The 17,921-nt window shown below is 49.0% G+C and overlaps 1 protein-coding gene across 1 annotated transcript in view; it reads left to right on the forward strand.

The window, feature by feature from the left end:
* Positions 1 to 773: 773 nt before the first annotated feature.
* Positions 774 to 17,921, forward strand: part of ROR2 (receptor tyrosine kinase-like orphan receptor 2) — a 60,747-nt gene continuing 43,599 nt past the window's right edge. Inside the window, exons 1-4 of the mRNA XM_011948029.1 lie at positions 774 to 1,034; positions 2,198 to 2,254; positions 2,633 to 3,056; positions 10,370 to 10,447. Coding sequence (XP_011803419.1) covers positions 774 to 1,034; positions 2,198 to 2,254; positions 2,633 to 3,056; positions 10,370 to 10,447 — 820 coding nt within the window. The remainder of the gene's footprint in view (positions 1,035 to 2,197; positions 2,255 to 2,632; positions 3,057 to 10,369; positions 10,448 to 17,921) is intronic.

Raw genomic sequence — 17,921 nt, forward strand, 5'->3', positions numbered from 1 at the left:
CCAGAGTGCTGCAAGTCCAGACAAAATGTTGACTCTGTTACGGGGCCAGTACTTTTCACAGAGCTCCAAGAGCGGAGAGTCTGTCACTGTCTGTGAGGTTGGTGGCCTTGGCTACTTCACCACTGAGCTGGGGAGGGAGGGGCAGTGGGAGTAGCCCAGGTTAACTGGTCACAGACCCACCTTCTTATCAAGGTTCAGCAGATTCCCTTCAATAGACAATTTTCACTTCATATTTTTGTTGGTGTCAGCAGAGAGCAAGTTCATCCTAGATATCACTCTACCACTCTGGAAGTGGATTCTCTAGTATATTGCTTATTTATTTATTTACTTAGAGACAGAGTCTTGCTCTGTGCCTAGGCTGGAGTGCAGTGGCATGATCATGGCTCACTGCAGCCTCGACCTCCCGGACTCAAGCGATCTTCTCACCTCAGCTTCTGGAGTGTCAGGGATCACAAATGGCACACCACCATACCTGACTCTTTTTTTTTTTTTTGTAGAAATAGGGTTTCCGTATGTTACTCAGGCTAGTCTTGAACTCCTAGGCTCAAAGTGATCCCCCCAAGTGCTGGGGTTATAGGCATGAGCCACTGGTGCCAGCTATATTGCCTTTTGAGTCTGGCTTCTCTCACTTAGTGAAATGTCTTGGAGATGCTTCTGTCACGTGGATGTTGTATCCGTTGGCTCTTTCAATGGTTGAGTAGCATATGGTAGAGTTTTAAAGCCATGGGAGTTTCTCTGGAGTTGTAAAGATATATATACTCATGTAAAAGGGGATGTTATCAGAGAGACTCTGGAACCTTGGGCCTGCCAGAGCTCCTGGAGAATATGGGGCATTTCAGGTTCCAAGGCAGTGGAGCTGGTCAGTGCTCTCTAGCATTGTGGAGGAGCAGGAGCCCATGCCCTGCAGCAGATCTCAAGGGCCACAGAGCTGTGTCGCAGGGACTCTGAACTGTGACACTGTCATCTGCCTCTGGTGTAGCAGGCACGACCCCGCATCTGCAGCAGATATGAGTCCTGGGCCCAGCCTTCGGACTGTGAGCCGAAACTCAGAGACTCCTCGTGCAAAATGAACATGATGGTGGTCACCAAAGTATTTGTTTACTCATCAGATATTTTTTGAGTGCCTGGTGCATCTTGGGCTCTGTTCCAGGGGTGGGACAGGTCACCATCACGTAGACTCTGGAATTTGCATTCTGATGCAAAGACAGACAGTGAACCAGATGCTTGTGTGCACACACACAGTGCTCTGGAAAGAAATACAGCAAGGAAGACAGCAGTCTGAGAGTAGGGCTAAGTAGTCTTCAGGTTGTTCAGGGGAGGCCTTGGGTAGGAACTAACGCTGAAACAGGGGCCTGAAACCAAGCGAGGGGTGAACCATATGCACATGTGGGGAAGCATTATCCAGGCAGAGGGAAGAATAAATGCAAACTGCAGGGGAGCGGCTAGAATTGGAGCTGAGGGAGGGAGAGATGAGGAGTGGAGGCCACCCCAGGAGCAAACTCATGTGTGTGTGTGTGTGTGTGTGTGTGTGTGTGTGTGTGTGTGTGTGTATATACCCATGTCCATGTGTGTAGGGCTAGTGAAGGGAACTAGCTTCTCTTCTGAGCAAGTGGGAAGATGCTGGAAAGTACTGAGTACAGGAGCATTTATTCACTCATTCATTTGTCCACCTAATGAGCGACTTGCATGCTGCTCTTCAGGCGCTGGGGGTAGCAGTGAACACACAGATAGAATCTCCTGGCCCCATGAAGGCGAGACAGAAAAATAAACAGCCAGTCATCTCATGGAAGGCATTAAGGGAAAAGTTCAACTGAAAAGTTGGGAGTGGTTAGGTTAGGACCATGTGTGTACATGTGGAGGGACGTATTTGACATTTTGAGTAGGGTCAGTGAGGGCCTTGCTCAAGGATGTAATGTTGTATGAGAAAGATTTTTTTAAATGTGGTAAACTTTGTAAATGTAATTGACGTCTACAAAAGGACATAAATTGCCAGTGTATGTAGTTTGATGAATGTTGACGTGGTATATACACCCACCTAACAGCAGCCACGCCAGCAACTCCCAGCAACCTGCTCCTCCAGGCACTGAAGCCAGCTGTGTTCTGACTGCCATCCCCACGGATGACGTCTGCCTGCCTTTGAACTTAGTGTGAGTGGAACTGCACAGCACGCATCTTTGTGTCTACCCGTGTTTTGTAGGTAACAGTGTTTGAAGCCCCTTTGAGAGGCTTCCTGTGGCTGCTGCATGGAGAGCAGGTGGGTGTCAGGGGCTGCTGCAGTCACCCACAGCATGTTAGCAGGGCAGGTCCTGATACGTTCTGCAGATAGAGCAAACAGCATTTCGTGATGGACAGGGCTTGGGATTTCAGAGGAAAGGAGCCAAGGCTAACTGCAGCCTTGTGGCCTTAGCTGGGAGCAGGGTGGAGTCAGCACTGATGCAGCTGGGCGGCCCTGCCAGGGCGCAGGTGTGTAACGGGAGGCCGGACTGCGGCATGGACAGGTCAAGCATGGTGCCTCCTGGACACGCAAGTCGAGGTGTGGGCAGGTGGCGGGATTTCTGAGTCGACTTTCAGGGGAGCGGTCTGGCCTGGACAGGTGGTTTGGGAGTTGTGGGTGTTCGGGTGTTATTTAAAGCAAGCCTTCGAGGAGTCAGGATGGAAAGAGAGGAAAAGCTTTTCCATTCAGAGGACTGGAGAGGAGGAGAGACTCGCAAGTGGGCGGAGGCAAGAAAAGATCCAGACGTGGGCAGCGGAGTGGGGAGGTTGTGAGCAGTGTGCGTGGAATGGGGGCTGTGTGAATGCTGAACAGGGTCATTACCCACAGCGGTCAGGCTGCAGAAGGCCGGCGCCGCCTCCATCCCTGGTGTGCCCTCCAGGCCTGACACGCAGAGCCGCGGAGTGGCACTGGTGTAAATATTATGAGAAAAAGAAATGTCAGCCAAAGAGGGAAGAGCTGAAAAACTCATTTGGGCACAAGACTAGGCCTAGGGAGGGGCCACAGCTGCGGCGGAAGCCCTGGAGGGGTGAAGTGGGAGGACCGCCGGTCTCAGCGGATGGCTGTGAGGGTTGGAGGCGGCTTCCGTATAAGTGAGAGTTGGCCTCAGAAGGGAGGTGTTTGGGGCACTAGAGTCACTAACTTGGCAGCTCCTGTAGCATGTGGGCAGTCCCGGCACGCCTGAACTTAGCCCAGTGAGTCTATCCATCCCTTCTCAGGGCGGCACTCACTGTCAGGCTGAGCCTTGCCGTTGTGAGTCACTCTCAAGTCAGCACTAAGTTTTGAAGACAAATGATGCTTCCCCTTATAGGCTGAATTGTGTCCCCCGAAAATAGAAACACAGGAGTCCTAGTCCTCTGTGTCTCAGAATGTGCCCTTATTTGGAGATCGGGTTTTTACGCAGGTAATTAAGGTAAAAGGAGGTCATCAGGGCCCTCACCCCATGGGACTCGTGACCGGTAAGAAGAGAGATTTGGACGGAAAGACATTGTGCATGGAGAGACAGGGAGGAGATGGAAGGAGAAGCCACCGTCTGCAAGCAAGGAGTGACCCGCGGCAGATCCTCTCTCCCGGCCCCAGAAGGAACCCGCCCTACTGACACCTTGATCCTGGCCTTCCAGCCTTGTGAACTGTGAGACAAGGCATTTCCATTGTTTAGGCCGCCCCATCTGTGGGGCTTTGTTGTGGCTGCCCTGGGAAACTAACACAGAAGCCACCTTAAAAAGAATCACTGCTATTTCCTGCAATCATATCAGACATTTACCTCTGTTTAATTCCAAGACTCTGAAGCAAATTCTGGCTGCCAGAGAATCTTCTGCTCTTGAACCCCCTCTGGGTTAGCCTCTGACTACATAGCCTGGGACCTGGATTCCTGGTTGATGGAGGTGGAGCCTGCTCCAGACCTGGCCTTAACTTAAAGCCAGCTTATCTAACCCACGGCACATGCAGCCCAGACGGCTTTGAATGCAGCCCAACACAACTTCGTACACTTTCTTAAAACAGTATGAGGTTTTTTTTTTTTTTTTTTGCCGTCAGCTATCGTTAGTATCAGTGTATTTTATGTGTGGCCCAAGACAATTATTATTCTTCCAATGTGGCGCAGGGAACCTAAAAGATTGGACACCCATGAAAAGCCTTAAGCGAATGGAAGACATCTGCTTTCGCTGCCAAGGGATAGTGCAGTTTCTTTCCTAATTAGGGTGGGTTTTTTTTTTTCTTTTTTACATCCCTCCCTTTAATTAAAAACTTTCCAGAGATTCAAGGTGAAAAAGTAACCTTTGTATGCATGGGAATAACGAATATTCCAGAGCTACTTCCTTGAAACTAGATGAAAAGATACAATAAACCTGGAGCCTTTACTTAGCATTCCTGTTTGCTCCTTTTCTGCTGGTCTGGGTGCAGAAACAAGCAGCCACTTTAGAGGAAGCCTCAGCTCCCTGTCACAGTGATGAGGGGATCTCACCTTCTCACTGCATCCGGTGGGGGTGGAGGTGTGGCATTTGGCCTCCCAGCCCCGCCGGGCTCACCGCTGCCCGGCCTGTGGACGCTGGGAAGAGAGAAAGTCTGTGAAAGGCCTCAATTCAGCCGCCTGAACGGCCTCTCTCCCCCTTCAGCTAAATATTCCTTTGGCCCCTGACAGTGGGCTTTTGTTGGGGGCTCGGGGGGCTGTCGGAGACAGAAAGTAGAAAGAGCTTTATGAAGGCAATATTGAAGGGAGTTCGGCTGGTACGTTGACTCACTTGGGGGTTTAATACGTTTGCTGTAGAAGTGGAATCGAAGCAAAGTTTGAATTGGTGAAACGGTTACTCCATTTGCAAGTGGTTGAGTTTTAACTCCCTATTTCCAAAGTAGAGTTAAGCCAGCCCTTGAAGGAATATAAGACCAGAGGCGAGTATTTACTCAACTCAGAGTTAGAAATAATGAAAATAAAAAATTACAGACTGTTAAGACCACTACCAGTTAGGTACTGGCAGCCCACCTTGAATGCTGTTTGGTTTTCTAGCTGCAATTAAAACACAGGGTGCAGTGTCTTAGTAAAGCATTGCCCGAAACAGTCTCAAGGCTCTTTGCTATTGACATACTTCTCCTGACCCAGGTCCCAGACTAATAATGGGCTTACCCTTTCACGACTTTATACTCTGTTCCTTCCCAATTTGTAACTTTTCTACCTTAACTGTTGCCTTTCTAGCATCATGGGTGGTTTTGATCTGACCTGTTGCCGAGCTGAGTAGTTGTTCTGGAACACGAGTGACATTTGCACTCGTAAGTGGGCCAGTGGATGCACGGAGTGTGCTCACAACGTAGCTCATTGTGAAATTTGTCCTTGCCATTCATTCAGGGGGTGTCTGGTTTGCAGCACTGCCACCTTCTCAGGCTGTGCTTTTTCCCTGCCGTGACTTCTGTTCTTTCACACATCCTGCAAATTATACCTTCACATGAGGACAACCAAATCCAAGAATGCCAAGCTCTGGTGAATAAAATAACCTTACTAATTAAAAAGAGACTGCTTTGAAGTTGTCTGAACATTCTGAAGACTGCATCTAATTACATCACAGTAAGCATACTGATTCAGATCAACAGGTGAAGAGATGAATGGATGAAAAGTCTGAATAGCAAAGCACGTTTAAAAGAAACACAAATCAAAACCAGAATAGCACCACGGGCTCAAATCCAAGGGCATAGGTAAAACTTCATTAATAAATGCTTGCTTAATGGCATGTCTGCTGTTAATGAGAGAATGATTGTGGTACTGAAGGTAGTGCCTGGGAATCAGAACAGACGTGCTTGCTACTTCACAGATATAAATGTATCTTTTTTTTTTTTTTTAGATGGAGTTTCGCTGTGTCACCCAGGCTGGAGTGCAGTGGCGCAATCTCGTCTCACTGCAGTCTCCACCTCCTAGGTTCAAGCGATTCTCCTGCCTCAGCCTCCCGCGTAGCTGGGATTACAGGCACCTGCCACCATGCCTGGCTAATTTTTTGTATTTTTAATAGAGATGGGGTTTCACCATGTTGGCCAGGCTGGTCTCAAACTCCTGACCTCAGGTGATCCACCCGCCTCAGCCTCCCAAAGTGCTGGAATTATAGGCGTGAGCCACTGCACCTGGCCTGGTTATATAATTTCTAATTATTCAAAATCTGCACCTCCAGCTATTGCAGGCCTGATGTGAGTCCCTTAACAGCAACCTGGCATCATCAGTATCAACAGTGAACCCTTTCACTTTGGCCATTCTGTAGACACCAATTGGTTCAGCCTGGAATATACAACACATTCATAAAGTGCTTCCAAGAATCTGCTGCAAATTCCTGCTTAAGAGCTGATGTCACCATGCCAATGACAATTCCTGTAGGACTCAGCTAAAAAATCCAACATTCTCCAAAATGTTTTAATTTCTAAATATTTGCCAGCGTGCTGTCTAAATCATTGAATAACGTATTAAATCCAGTGAATTTGTGTCAGATTCTGTTCATAGGGTTAGGGTACACACTTGGCTTTGAGGCCATTTACCAGGGATTGCACCATTAAGAATGTAAAGTATTGGCCGGGCATGGTGACTCATGCCTGTAAACTCCTAGCACTTTGGGAGGCTGAGGTGGGTGGATCATTTGAGGTCAGGAGTTCGAGACCAGCCTGGCCAACATGGTGAAACCCCGCCTCTACTAAAAATAGAAAAATTAGCCAGGCATGGTGGTGGGCACCTTCAGTCCCAGCTACTTGGGAGGCGGAGGCAGGAGAATCACTTGGACCCGGGAGACAGAGGTTGCAGTAAGCCGAGATCGCACCACTGCACTCCATCCTGGGCAACAAGAGCAAAACTCTGTCTCAAAAAAGAAAAAAAGAGTATAAAGTATTTGGGGGTTTATGCAGTTCTCTACCTGTGAGACTTGGTTTTAAGGGATTGAACAAGGTGATACAAATGTGTAATTGTTCTTCAGTAAACTTTCTACTTTAGTTTTAGATATATAGAAAAGTCATGATGGTAGTACATAGAGCCGCCACACACCCCACACCCAGTTTCCCCTGTTGTTAACACCTTACCTTGGCGCGGTACATTTGCCGCATAATACGGGTGCATTATTCTTGACTGACGTTCACACTATTCATTTCCCCTGAGTTTTTACCTAATATCCTTTTTCTGTTCCAGGGTCCTGACCAGGATACTACGTTATATTTAGTCTTTGCTTCTAGACTGTCGTGTGTATTTTTGACATGGATAAAACTAGATATTGAACGTGCTATTTCATTATACCAGCCACACTTAAATTTTTGTTTCATATTAAATGTTTTCCTTTCATTAAAAAGTATCAAAAAGCTAAAAGGAGCTTATAAATCACCACTCCCCAACTGACCTAGCCAAGGGTTGAGTTTCCTTCTGGCTTCACCTCGCCACTCTGTGATGTTTTTACAGTGAAAATGACGCAGGCCCAACAGAAAAGTCAGGGCACTGCGTCTGTCGTACGGATGACATTCCTGATGGTCGTGTAGGGCGCACTTACGAGCATTTTACCCAAACGAAGGTCGTGTGGTTTGGCTAGAGTGGGGTCCTCATTTTCAGAGAAAAATATATTGAAGCCCTGAGGAGTCAGGGCAGATGAATCTCCTCTCAGAATCTCTTTTCTGGTGGCCCAGAAGGCCGTGTGGCCTCTCTCTTGCTCCACCAGCTAAATCCAGGCAACTAACCAGGACAGGGACCTTGCTTGGCGAGCCCGCCATCTAGCTGGGGTGCAAGGGTGCCTGCACCAGGTGAAAACCAAACAGGCCTTTATGTAAAGGGCGACTGAGCACAGGCCCCTAGGAGATGTTGCAGGGCGCACCGCCGTGATGAGTCACCAGCCACGTTGGGTTGGCGGTCACCACCCAGGCAGGTTGTGGTGGTGTGAGGCTGTCACAAAGTCATTGGGTCAGGAATGGTGATAGCGCTTTAGGTGCAGAAGCATGTGCTCAGTACGTGTGCCCAGTGCAACATCCATTGTGGTGGCCCCTAAACTGGCCAAGTTGAAATCATTCCCCGATCTTCCGAGTAGCCAGCCATTCCTCCCGGCTTGTGTGCAGCAGGAGTGGGGGCATGTGCAGGTCTCCCCACCAGGCGAGCCTGGCTGCTCCTAAATTGCCCCACCTTGGGAGCAGCAATCCTAGTAGCTCCGGCATTTTGGGGTAGTTCCTCCCTTTCATACTTCAGTTATCTCTGAGGCCTCACGTACGTTCTCCACATCCCCTTCTCCTTGTGGAACCAGCCCCCCCAGTCTGGGAAGTGGTCTGAGTGAGCCTTATTAATGGCCTTGTTTATTAATCCCGTGGTACAGTATGCTTTCTTCTTCTTTTTTTTTCTTTTTGCTACTACAGGGCATGCCTTTTTAAAAGTATAATTATAAAATTGATGCGTGTTCAAAATACTGCATATTATATGATTTCATTTATAGAAAATGTCCAGAATAGGTAAATCCATAGAGGCAGCAGACTCGTGGTTACCAGGGGCTGAAGGAGACACGATAGGCTTGGCGGGAGGATGACTGCTAATGGGAATGAGGTTTTCTGGGGGAGATGATGAAATGTTCTGGAATTTCATAGTGGTGATCATTGCACAACCTTGAGAATGTACTGAAAACCACTCAATTGCACACTTTAAAATGGTGAATTTTATAGTGTGTGAATTATATCTCACACACATTAAAAAATTGATACTTGTTCACAGTAGAGCCATTTAAATTGAAATAAAAGAAATTTACCTATAATTCCGGATAACTAATAGTAACATTTTGATGATGATGATGATGATGATGATGATGATGTGTGTGTGTGTGTGTGTGTGTGTGTGGCAGTTTTGTTATTATTGTTTCCATGTTTTGTTTATTTTGGAGGAAAGGTGGTATTCTTAGCTCTTTTACGGGTTAGGAGAAACCCTGTTGGGTTCTGCTGAAAACACTGAGCCCTGTTTTCGCTCGTACCCATCCTACAGGTTCACATACTTCCTGTCACACTTTGCTTATCAACTTTAGAAGGCTGCAGTGTCTGCAGTGAGCCTGAACTATGTAGTATAGGGAGACAACACTTTAAAATTTCAAGATATAAATGGTGTCTTAGTTTCTCAGATTAGCAATAACCACCTAGTTTTGCTGAGACTTAAAGTGTCAGTTCTAAGGGTCTCGTGATTGGACATGCTGAGTTTATTAACCGCATTTGACTGGCAGAGGAAGTGAAATTTCGTGAAAATGCCTCCATTTCTGAATTAGAAACTGACTTGGGAAGAGCTAGGACTCTTTTCCACAGGGAAATTGGGCTAGTGAAGCTTATTTTTCTTTGGGGTATGTATTTATTTGAGTGTTTCACACCATTTGTCAATTTCTAAGCAGTTAATAATTTTTATGTCTCTTTTCGATGTGTGTATATAGCGCAAGTATGTTTGATTTCATGTGGTCTCTCTACATTTAAACAGTGCTGAGTGATGGTGTGTGTAATGTGCTGATTTAAAATTTCAAATCCAAACTGAAGTCTTTAATACTTCAGCAGAAATCCATGGACCGCCTTGCATAGCTGACACCAGCCTCTGTTCTGTAGCGGAAGGTGCTTCTGTCTAGGTTTCCATGATGGAACCACTTGTCCCCCCACGGGGATGCAACACCGGCTGGCCCCATGTGGTTTACCTACTGTTGAGGAAGAGTAAAATACACACAAACTGTTAACCTGGGGAAGAATGGTAGGATTGCTCTGGGAGAGGTGTGTGGTTTGCAGGAAGACTTAGAGAATAGAAACGTTTCTTCTAAATGGTTGCTCATGGACATTTTATGAAAGATGGCTCAGGGCTTGCCTTTTAGGGGTGGGTAAATTTGAACTAGAAATGATAAGAAGAATGGAAGTGAAAAGCCACAGCACCCATTTATTTCCTTTACATTGTGGAGTGGGTACTTGGCTGCTGCCACTGGGTCTAGGGATGGGGAGGGCAATGAGTTGCTTAAGAAATTCTCCAACTCTGAATTTATTACCCAATTACCAGGACCTCCATCTGGAGGGCAGCCTGCAGCATCTGGCTACAGAAATGTTTGATTTTGCCAACCAGTGCTTTGGTTTCTTTCTCTGCCTCTCCCTCCCGCTCTCTGTCCCTCTCTGAACGAAGCCCAGGCTCCACTGACTTATTTCCATACCTGTTTTGCAAAGCCCCCACATTTGCTATTCTTGGGATAAGCTTCAAAGTCACTTTTACTGTTACGTCATATCTTTATATCACTATAAAATCCCTCTAGAGGTTACCATAATGTCTTATCCTTCTGTGTTTTCTACAAATACTGCGTCGTTTTGCTAGAATGTCGTTGTCTTTGCATAAAATTAAAGGCTCCTGAAAGGAAAACTTGTTTAATACCTATCCTGGTTTCTTTTTCCCAGGTGAAGTGGAGGTTCCGGATCCAAACGACCCTTTAGGACCCCTTGATGGACAGGACAGCCCGATGCCAACTCCGAAAGGTGAGCTGGAACGTGCGGGTGCTCTCTGTGTTCTTGGAACGCCCTGTGCTGAGGCTCATGTTGCCCTGCTGCTGCCTGAAGGAAGGCGCTGGGCGTCCTCTGGCCCCTTGCTGCCCCCTGGTGGTGGGCATGGTGGAATGCCACCTTGATCCCTGTGTTTCTTGACTTGGAGGGAGGGCATTGAGGGCCTGTTGGGGCCACAGGTGGGAGGTGACATGCAGGGAGGCGTGGGCGGACAGGTGGTGGCCTGGCAGATGGGGAAGGGGCCTGAGCAGAGCCTTAGGAGCTGGATTCCTGTTGCATGTGACTCCAGAGGTGTGTGTACGTCTCAGTGGGCAGGCGGCCCTCCTCCTCTCAGCCACCTGGAATTCTGCCTTGTGGCTTCAGCTCTTCCCCTGGGTCTGTGGTCAGAGCCATGCTCACTTGGCACACCTCGCTGGAACACACCATAGATTTATAGGGTGGATAGAACAAGTTTCCCCCGGATGCAGACCTGTGGCTTGAGGAAGTGATGCATTTGCTAATGCATCTAGTGTCACCTCATAGCCGCAGATAGCCTGTCTCAGTCAGCTCGGGCCGCCTTAGCAAGCACCACAGACCGGGCAGCTGAAACAACACACACTTCCTAGTTTTGGAGGCTGGAGGTCCAAGATCAAGGTGCCAGCACAGTTGGGTTCTGGAGAGGACCCTCCTCCTGGCTTGCAGACAGCCGCCGCCCTGCTGTATCCATATGGTGGAGAGAGAGAAGTGTTTGATTCTCTTCTCATAAGGACACTAATCCCATCATGGAGACCCCACTGAAACCAGCCCAATAGTCCTATAGGCAGTTCTTTGGGATAAACAGAGAACTTGACCCTGGTCTTAAAGTTTGAAACTTACATTTGTTTTATCTTGAGTTCCTTCTTCAGGAAAAGGATGCCCAGACCTCTCAAAAAAGTATCGAATCATGCTTCTCCAGGCCCTCCTTCATCATGTCTGCTTCTCAACCCCTCCCTGGTTCCTGTTTTCTCACACATGGTTACTTTTCTTCTCTGGTGTATAAACCCCAAGTTTTAGTCCATCGGGGAGATGGCTTTGAGACTGAGTTCTCATCTCCTTGACTGCAGCACCTGATTAAAGCCGATTAAAGCCCCTTTCCTTGGCACTGCTTGTTGTTTCAGTGATTGGCTTTCTGTGTGGGGAGCAGGAGGACCTAGACGGAATCCCAGTGTTTTTGTAACACCCCCTCATGACCTCGTCTAATCCTAATTACCTTCCAAAGGCCTCACCTGCAGATATCATCACATTGAGGGTTAGAGCTTCCACTTACGGGTTTGGGGGACACAAATGCTCAGTCCATAACAAACAACTGCCGAACAGCCACTTTATTTCTGTCCAGTCTACAGAGTGGCTCTGCACAGCATCCGCACGGAGATCAGTTGTTTAAAACGAAGAGCAGGTGGAGCTCTGCCCAGCATGCAGGGTGGCGGTGAGGCTGGTGCCTGGTGCTTGGAGGCTTCCTTAAGAGGATTCCATCCTCTATAGGATGTTAAATGTAGAAAACACATGCTCTGAAAGCTTGTTTAGCACACTGGCCTTGGGGACCACGTTTCCTTAGGAGTAAAAAGAGTTTTTGATGATTAGATTCTCAACTTGTTTCTCAAAAGCCTGACAACCCACAGTACAGACAGACCACAGATACTTACTGATTACCCCCATAGCTGGCTCTGCATGAGATCCTAGGACATGGTGTTGGCTGAACTGTGCTCTTTGCTGTGTGGAGTTTGCAGGTCTGGGGAGAGTCAAACTGTCAGGTCATTATGAAATTCTGAGTTGTGGCAAGTGACCTGAAGGAAGAGACCAGGTTTTGGGAGGGTAGAAGAGAAACGGGTCTGTTGATTTGGGGACAGATGGTTGTGCTGAGATCTGAAGAGTGGACGCTGGCCAAGTGAAAATGGGAGGGAAGTGAAGTGTGTGCCAAGCCCACTGGGGGCCCTGGGTCAAGCGGGACTTGGTGTTGTGGTGGTGCCGCAGGGCAGACGCCTGGCTTACGGGCTGGGGCAAGGTGGAGGTCAGAGTCAGCTGGGGCTGAATCCCTGAATTTCAGTAGGGCAGCCAGGAGGCTTTTGAAATTCAAGTCAGTTAGAATAAATAAAATTGCGAATTCAGTTCCTTGGTTGTACTAGCTACATTTCAATTTGGCAAGAGGCTCCCACAATGGGTAGCACAGATCTAAAATGTTCCAGTATCACAGAAAGTTCATGGAGCAGCCCTGGGCTATGCGCTGCACAGCACTTTAGGTCCCGGAATTTGTGTTTCATTGTCAGTTGTTGAGGGCTTCTGGTCTGGGGGCTGGTGCAGTCCGATTCACTCTGTGAAAAAATCACACGGCAGCTGTCAGGCGCGGTTCGAGGAGAAGCAGAGGATGCAGTTGAGGGTGTGGGGGCGAGTGATGAGAAGCAGACAGGCCACAGTGACGGCCGAGAATCCAACTGTAGTCATTCCATAGACTCTGATATTTCCTTGGGAAAATGTATTGCAGTCCTTTGTTTCAGATGCGCTGCAAACCTCTCACCCAGATGGGGAGCGTGGGGGCTTCCTGGTGGGCCTGGGGCGGGGCTGTGCTGAGGCTCCTGGAGTGGGGGCTGCAGAGGGCCTGAGACTGCTTGTGGAATGGGAGCTGTTCTTTAAGTGGAGTGGTCATAAGTAACCCTATGAGGCAGAAACAGCTGCATATTCATGATGCACTTAGGAAGATGCATTTGCTTATCAAGGTGAAAAAATGACCATCAGATGAAATTGAACAGAAAATTTTATTCCCTGGATGCAGCAAGCTCCCAGCCTTTATAAGTCAAATTCAGTGCCCTAAGGTGGGATTCTCTCACTTCCCTTTCTGGAAGTGGAGCAACTTCTCAAGCTTAGAATAGAATACTTTCTACTGTGCTTTTGGTTTGTTGGGATTTGATAGCCTCTTGACTTCTTTTGTTGTTGTTGTTAACCCACAAGCGATTGGGTTGAAAACCATGTGTGTTCACTGCGTTCCCATGACCGAAGGAGCTGATTGATTACAGAGTTTGGAAGTTTGCCTTGGACCTCTCCAGAGTACAGAAACACGGACGCTGACGCTGAAGGTGGCCCCTCAAGTGGGCACATCTGTACATACACGCATGTTTATGAAAGGGTAGTTCAAAAAGAGAGCAAAGGACCACAGAAGGCCGGGCTGTGTTTCTTTGCAGTAGCAGGGTAGTGGAGTATAGTGCCGCAGTTCTGAGCCTGGGTTTGCAGGAGGAAGGGCCTGGATAGATGGCGGCTTCACCCTTCCCCTGGGGCCAGGGCCCTGGGCATGGCACTGCTCTTAGCAGTTTCAAGATGGGAGTACCCCCAGCGTAGGCGGGATGAAAGGACTTGCTCAGCTCGCTGCAGGCACCCAGAAGCAGTAGCTGATGCTGGCGCCATTTGTTAGCATCACAATCATGATGATTTGTGGATCCATCAGCACCCTTAGTGGGACAGGATCCGTAGTGAACTGCGCCGCAGCCCCCGCCAAAGTCTCAGGCTAGGGGCCCCAGTCTTTCCCCTGCTCGTTAATGATCTGGTTCTGTAATGTGATTTTACTTCCTTTTGAGTTCTTGCTCTTGCACAGATGGAGACTGACTCCACCCGTCCTTCTACTCCTGGCCCGTTCCTCATATCATTTAGTAATAGAAGGAGTCGGCCTGGCAAAGCCAGACTCATTCGTCCTGCACATTTTTGCTCATAGAGCTTCTGGGAATGTCACGCTTGGCCACATTTGGCCTAATCACATGTATAATCATAGCTGAATGTACTGTATTAGCTATTTAACCCAATCATCAGTCATGATGTACAAACATCTGCAAAATCACTGGCAGGTGACATTGGCCTGTGGACCAGTTCATCAGTGATAAGACAGCTTTACCTTTGGCCAAGCAAAAGCGAATCCAAGAATTAGCTGGAAAAAGTGTTTTTGTTCAGATGTCCTGGGTCAGTATTTGGGATGAAGCCTATATTTGATAGATGGTATCGAGAGAGAGAGAGAGAGAAGTTCCCAGAGCAAAAAGCCTATATAGAGAAAGTGAACACCAAGGATGTTGTGATTTACAGATGAAAAGTTTGCCTTCAGTTTTCATATGCCAGAGTACTGTCGTTGTTTAAGACTGCAGGTGACTGTAGGACTCGGTTATAACCAGGTTAACATGTGAGTGGATATTTAACAGAGCTTTGTCTTCCCTTGTTACATTAGACGTCCAGTAGACATACATACATACATGTTTTAGAATTATCATTCTATTGCTTACAGAGGCTTATATCTGACCTAGAAACCACATGCTTTTTTGTTGCAAGGCTGTGTTTTAAATGCACATGGAATACAGCTTGTGTTTTGTAAGATCAGTACTTTGGAATGTTTGTGGGAAGTGGATAATTTCTGAAGCTCGGGGCGGGGTGGTGTGGGCTCGCCTGTCTGCTGGCCTCCTGTTCTGGCTCAGCCAAAATAGACCCGGCGAGCTGTGTCTCTGTCTTTGGAGAAGAGCTGCTCCTCGTCCACACTGCAGCCAGCAGGGGAATTCCTGACTTTGCCCATGTAAGGATGTGTTGCAATTATAGGTGATCTCAAGTGGATTCTAAATAACAGGGTAGTGAAACCAGCGCCTTGGTTACTAGGCTGTTCCCTGCTATTTGTGACATGTCAGGCTGTGGTGCTGAACTAAAATTTCCTTGGAAAGAGAAAACCAAGCAGTCAGCAGAGCTCCCTGAGCTGACACGGAGACCGTGCCTATTGGTCTGTGTTTACCAAGCATCAGTTTCCTAGTTCATACAGGTCTTATCGGCTGAATTATTGTGTGTTTCTGGTTTATTCTGGAACTCCTGGCATGCATGCCTGTGTGTATGTATGATGGTTTGATAGGTTTAACATAGAGTGAGGGTCTCTGAGGCTAACCGGGTGGAAAATGAAAATAGGACCATCTCTGCAAACAGTCAGCATTCAGCCTGTGAGGTCTGTGATCCACAGCTCGGGCTCAGCATCGGGGGCGCCATGCGACTCTCCCAGCTGTGTCTCCTCTGGCCAGGGACCCCACGGAAAGTTACTTTTGGGACTCCAGTGTCTGAATCTACAGAATGGGCACGATGAATGTTAGTTGTTCTGAGCGTGCGCAGAGACGGCAGTTGTGTGTCAGCTGCTGGGTGCACACCTGGCTGCAGGAGGCAGTAACGTTGTTGTGCCTGGGCTTGTTGTTCCCTTAGAATAGGGAAGACACTCCCTGCAGTGGGTGTGCTCCAAGTGCCCGGACCAGAATGTGAGAGGCACCCTGCCCCACCCATACCAAGTGAGCCTGGGTGGGCCCCGTGCTGACCGCCAGCAGGCAAGCCAGGGTAAAGATGACGAGGAATGTCCTCCTGCCGGTGATTGTAGCCTGTCCTCAGAACTCTGCTCATCCTGAGAACATCAAGATTGAACACAGAGGTGACGCTGAGGTTCACCAGATACCCATAAGGGGCACTCAAGCACAAATAAGGATGCACAGAGAGCGTGGTGCAGTCCCCAGGGCCACCATGCGGGCATCCCTCTGCAGCAGACTGCTCTGTTCTTCCTCAGTAATTTCCCTGCAAAGGAGAAAGAACAGGGTCTAGACACATAGAACAATAAAGAGAAAATAATGTGAACAGTACAGTGCAGCAGAAATGCACAGGGAACTGATGGTGGTCTGGATGTCCAAGGCGTTACTCACATGGGCAGGGGGGGGTTCTGGGAGGATGTGGCCCCTGAACTGAGGCTTCTTGCCTTCAGCATGTATTTACCACATGCTGGGCGCTCAAGAGTCTCTCAAAACGTCTCAGTATGAGGCGGCGTGGTCTCCGCCTCCCCTGGGCTCACTGAGTATCCTCCTAAGTGGGAGAGGCAAGCCTGGGAACCACAGGAGGACCTCAGATCATGAAGGTGCTGGAGGGAAGCAGGGCCAGGACGGGAGTGAGTGGTGCTGGCTGTCGCCGATAGGGTGGTCAGGAGGCTGAACCCCACAAAGTAGGGGCAATGGCTGGCAAAGGCCCCACAGCTCAGGATGCTCCAGGCAGGAGGAGGGCGTGGGAGAGAAAGGGAACGTGGGGTCCCACTCAGAGCAGCAAGGCTCTGACACCCAGTCTCACAGTGGGCGCCCAGGGTCAGACTCGGGTTTCATTCTGGCCACTTTGGTTGTTATGTAGCCAAGGGCAGGAGTGGGGGATGGAGTCCCACATGACCTGCGTGCTCAGGGAACCTCCAGGGCAGCTCTGAAGGTGCTGATACACTTAAGAGGCACAGGGCAGGGAGAGGACCAGGCCGCCACCAAGGAGGCCAGGATGGGCTCCATGCTCTCATCCTGGGACATCTCAGCCTTGTGGGTGTCGGCTGGTGCTAGAAACTCATTTTACAAGGGCACAGGAGGCTTGCACTGAGCCCAGTGTCCACACCCATGTCCACCCTGGGCTGGGGATTTCTGGGGGTACATTTTGTATAGCACAGAGAGAAGCTCCAAGCTCCAGGGTGACATGGGGAGGGAGCAGCTGCCGAGCACTAGGACTTGCTGGAGGGAAACCTCCAGGCAGGTCGTTCTTAGGTTCCAGGTCAGCAGCCAGTTTAGCCCCTGCCAGTCTTCTCTGTCCCCGCCCAGCCCACAGCCACACAGTCCCCAGCAAACCTTTCCCTAAGACGTTTTCTAACATCCACTGGATAAAACAAACATGAGATTTCCAGGTTCTGAGCCTTGCACCACCCTGGAGGCTGAAGGCCACGTTCAAGGCGCCTTCGATCCAGGTAGGGGACGCTTTGTCCTTCTATTGACTGTGAGTCTGCAATGCCCATTGTGTTGTCTGGATCTGGAGCCACTGAATGGTCTTGGAAGAAAACTCAGCCCCACAAATAGGAGATTTCAAAGTGCACCGTTGGTTGTTCGGGGCAGAGTGTGGGCCGTGCATCTGAGACTGTCTGGACTGTCTGTAGACCCCCAGCAGCTTCTTCCCGTCGGTGGGGCTGATTCCTGCCTCCGGGCCTTCCCTGCAGTCCTCCATCAGCCCTGCTCTTTTCCCAGGGGTAGAGTTCCGACAGCCTGCGCCCAGCGGGGTGGCGTCCCTATGGTGGGCGGCCGTTTCCCTCGTCTGACTGGTATTGCCAGTGGCTGTTGTTCTTCCTCCTGCGGGTGACACACATGGACAGCAGTGATTCTTCCTGAGCTCGCTGGGTTTGAGACCGTACTGCAAAGGACTGTGCCACCACCTGTCTGTCTCTGTCTGTCCCCGGGGTGTGCACACACCCATGTCTCGGTCTCTTTGGGTGAGTGTGGATGTCACCTGTGTGTAGGTCTTAGTTTAGTTTTAGTTTCTTGGGCTGTCTCCTTCCGTCTGCAGCCGTTCTTCTTTCTTCTTCAATTCCTCTACCCTTGCAAAGGATAGGTCCTTTGTCATAGCAAAGGATCTCAAGACAAGATGCCTGAAGACATCAGAA

Source organism: Colobus angolensis, unplaced genomic scaffold (assembly GCF_000951035.1).
Source record: "Colobus angolensis palliatus isolate OR3802 unplaced genomic scaffold, Cang.pa_1.0 Scaffold272, whole genome shotgun sequence".
Classification (NCBI taxonomy): domain Eukaryota; kingdom Metazoa; phylum Chordata; class Mammalia; order Primates; family Cercopithecidae; genus Colobus; species Colobus angolensis.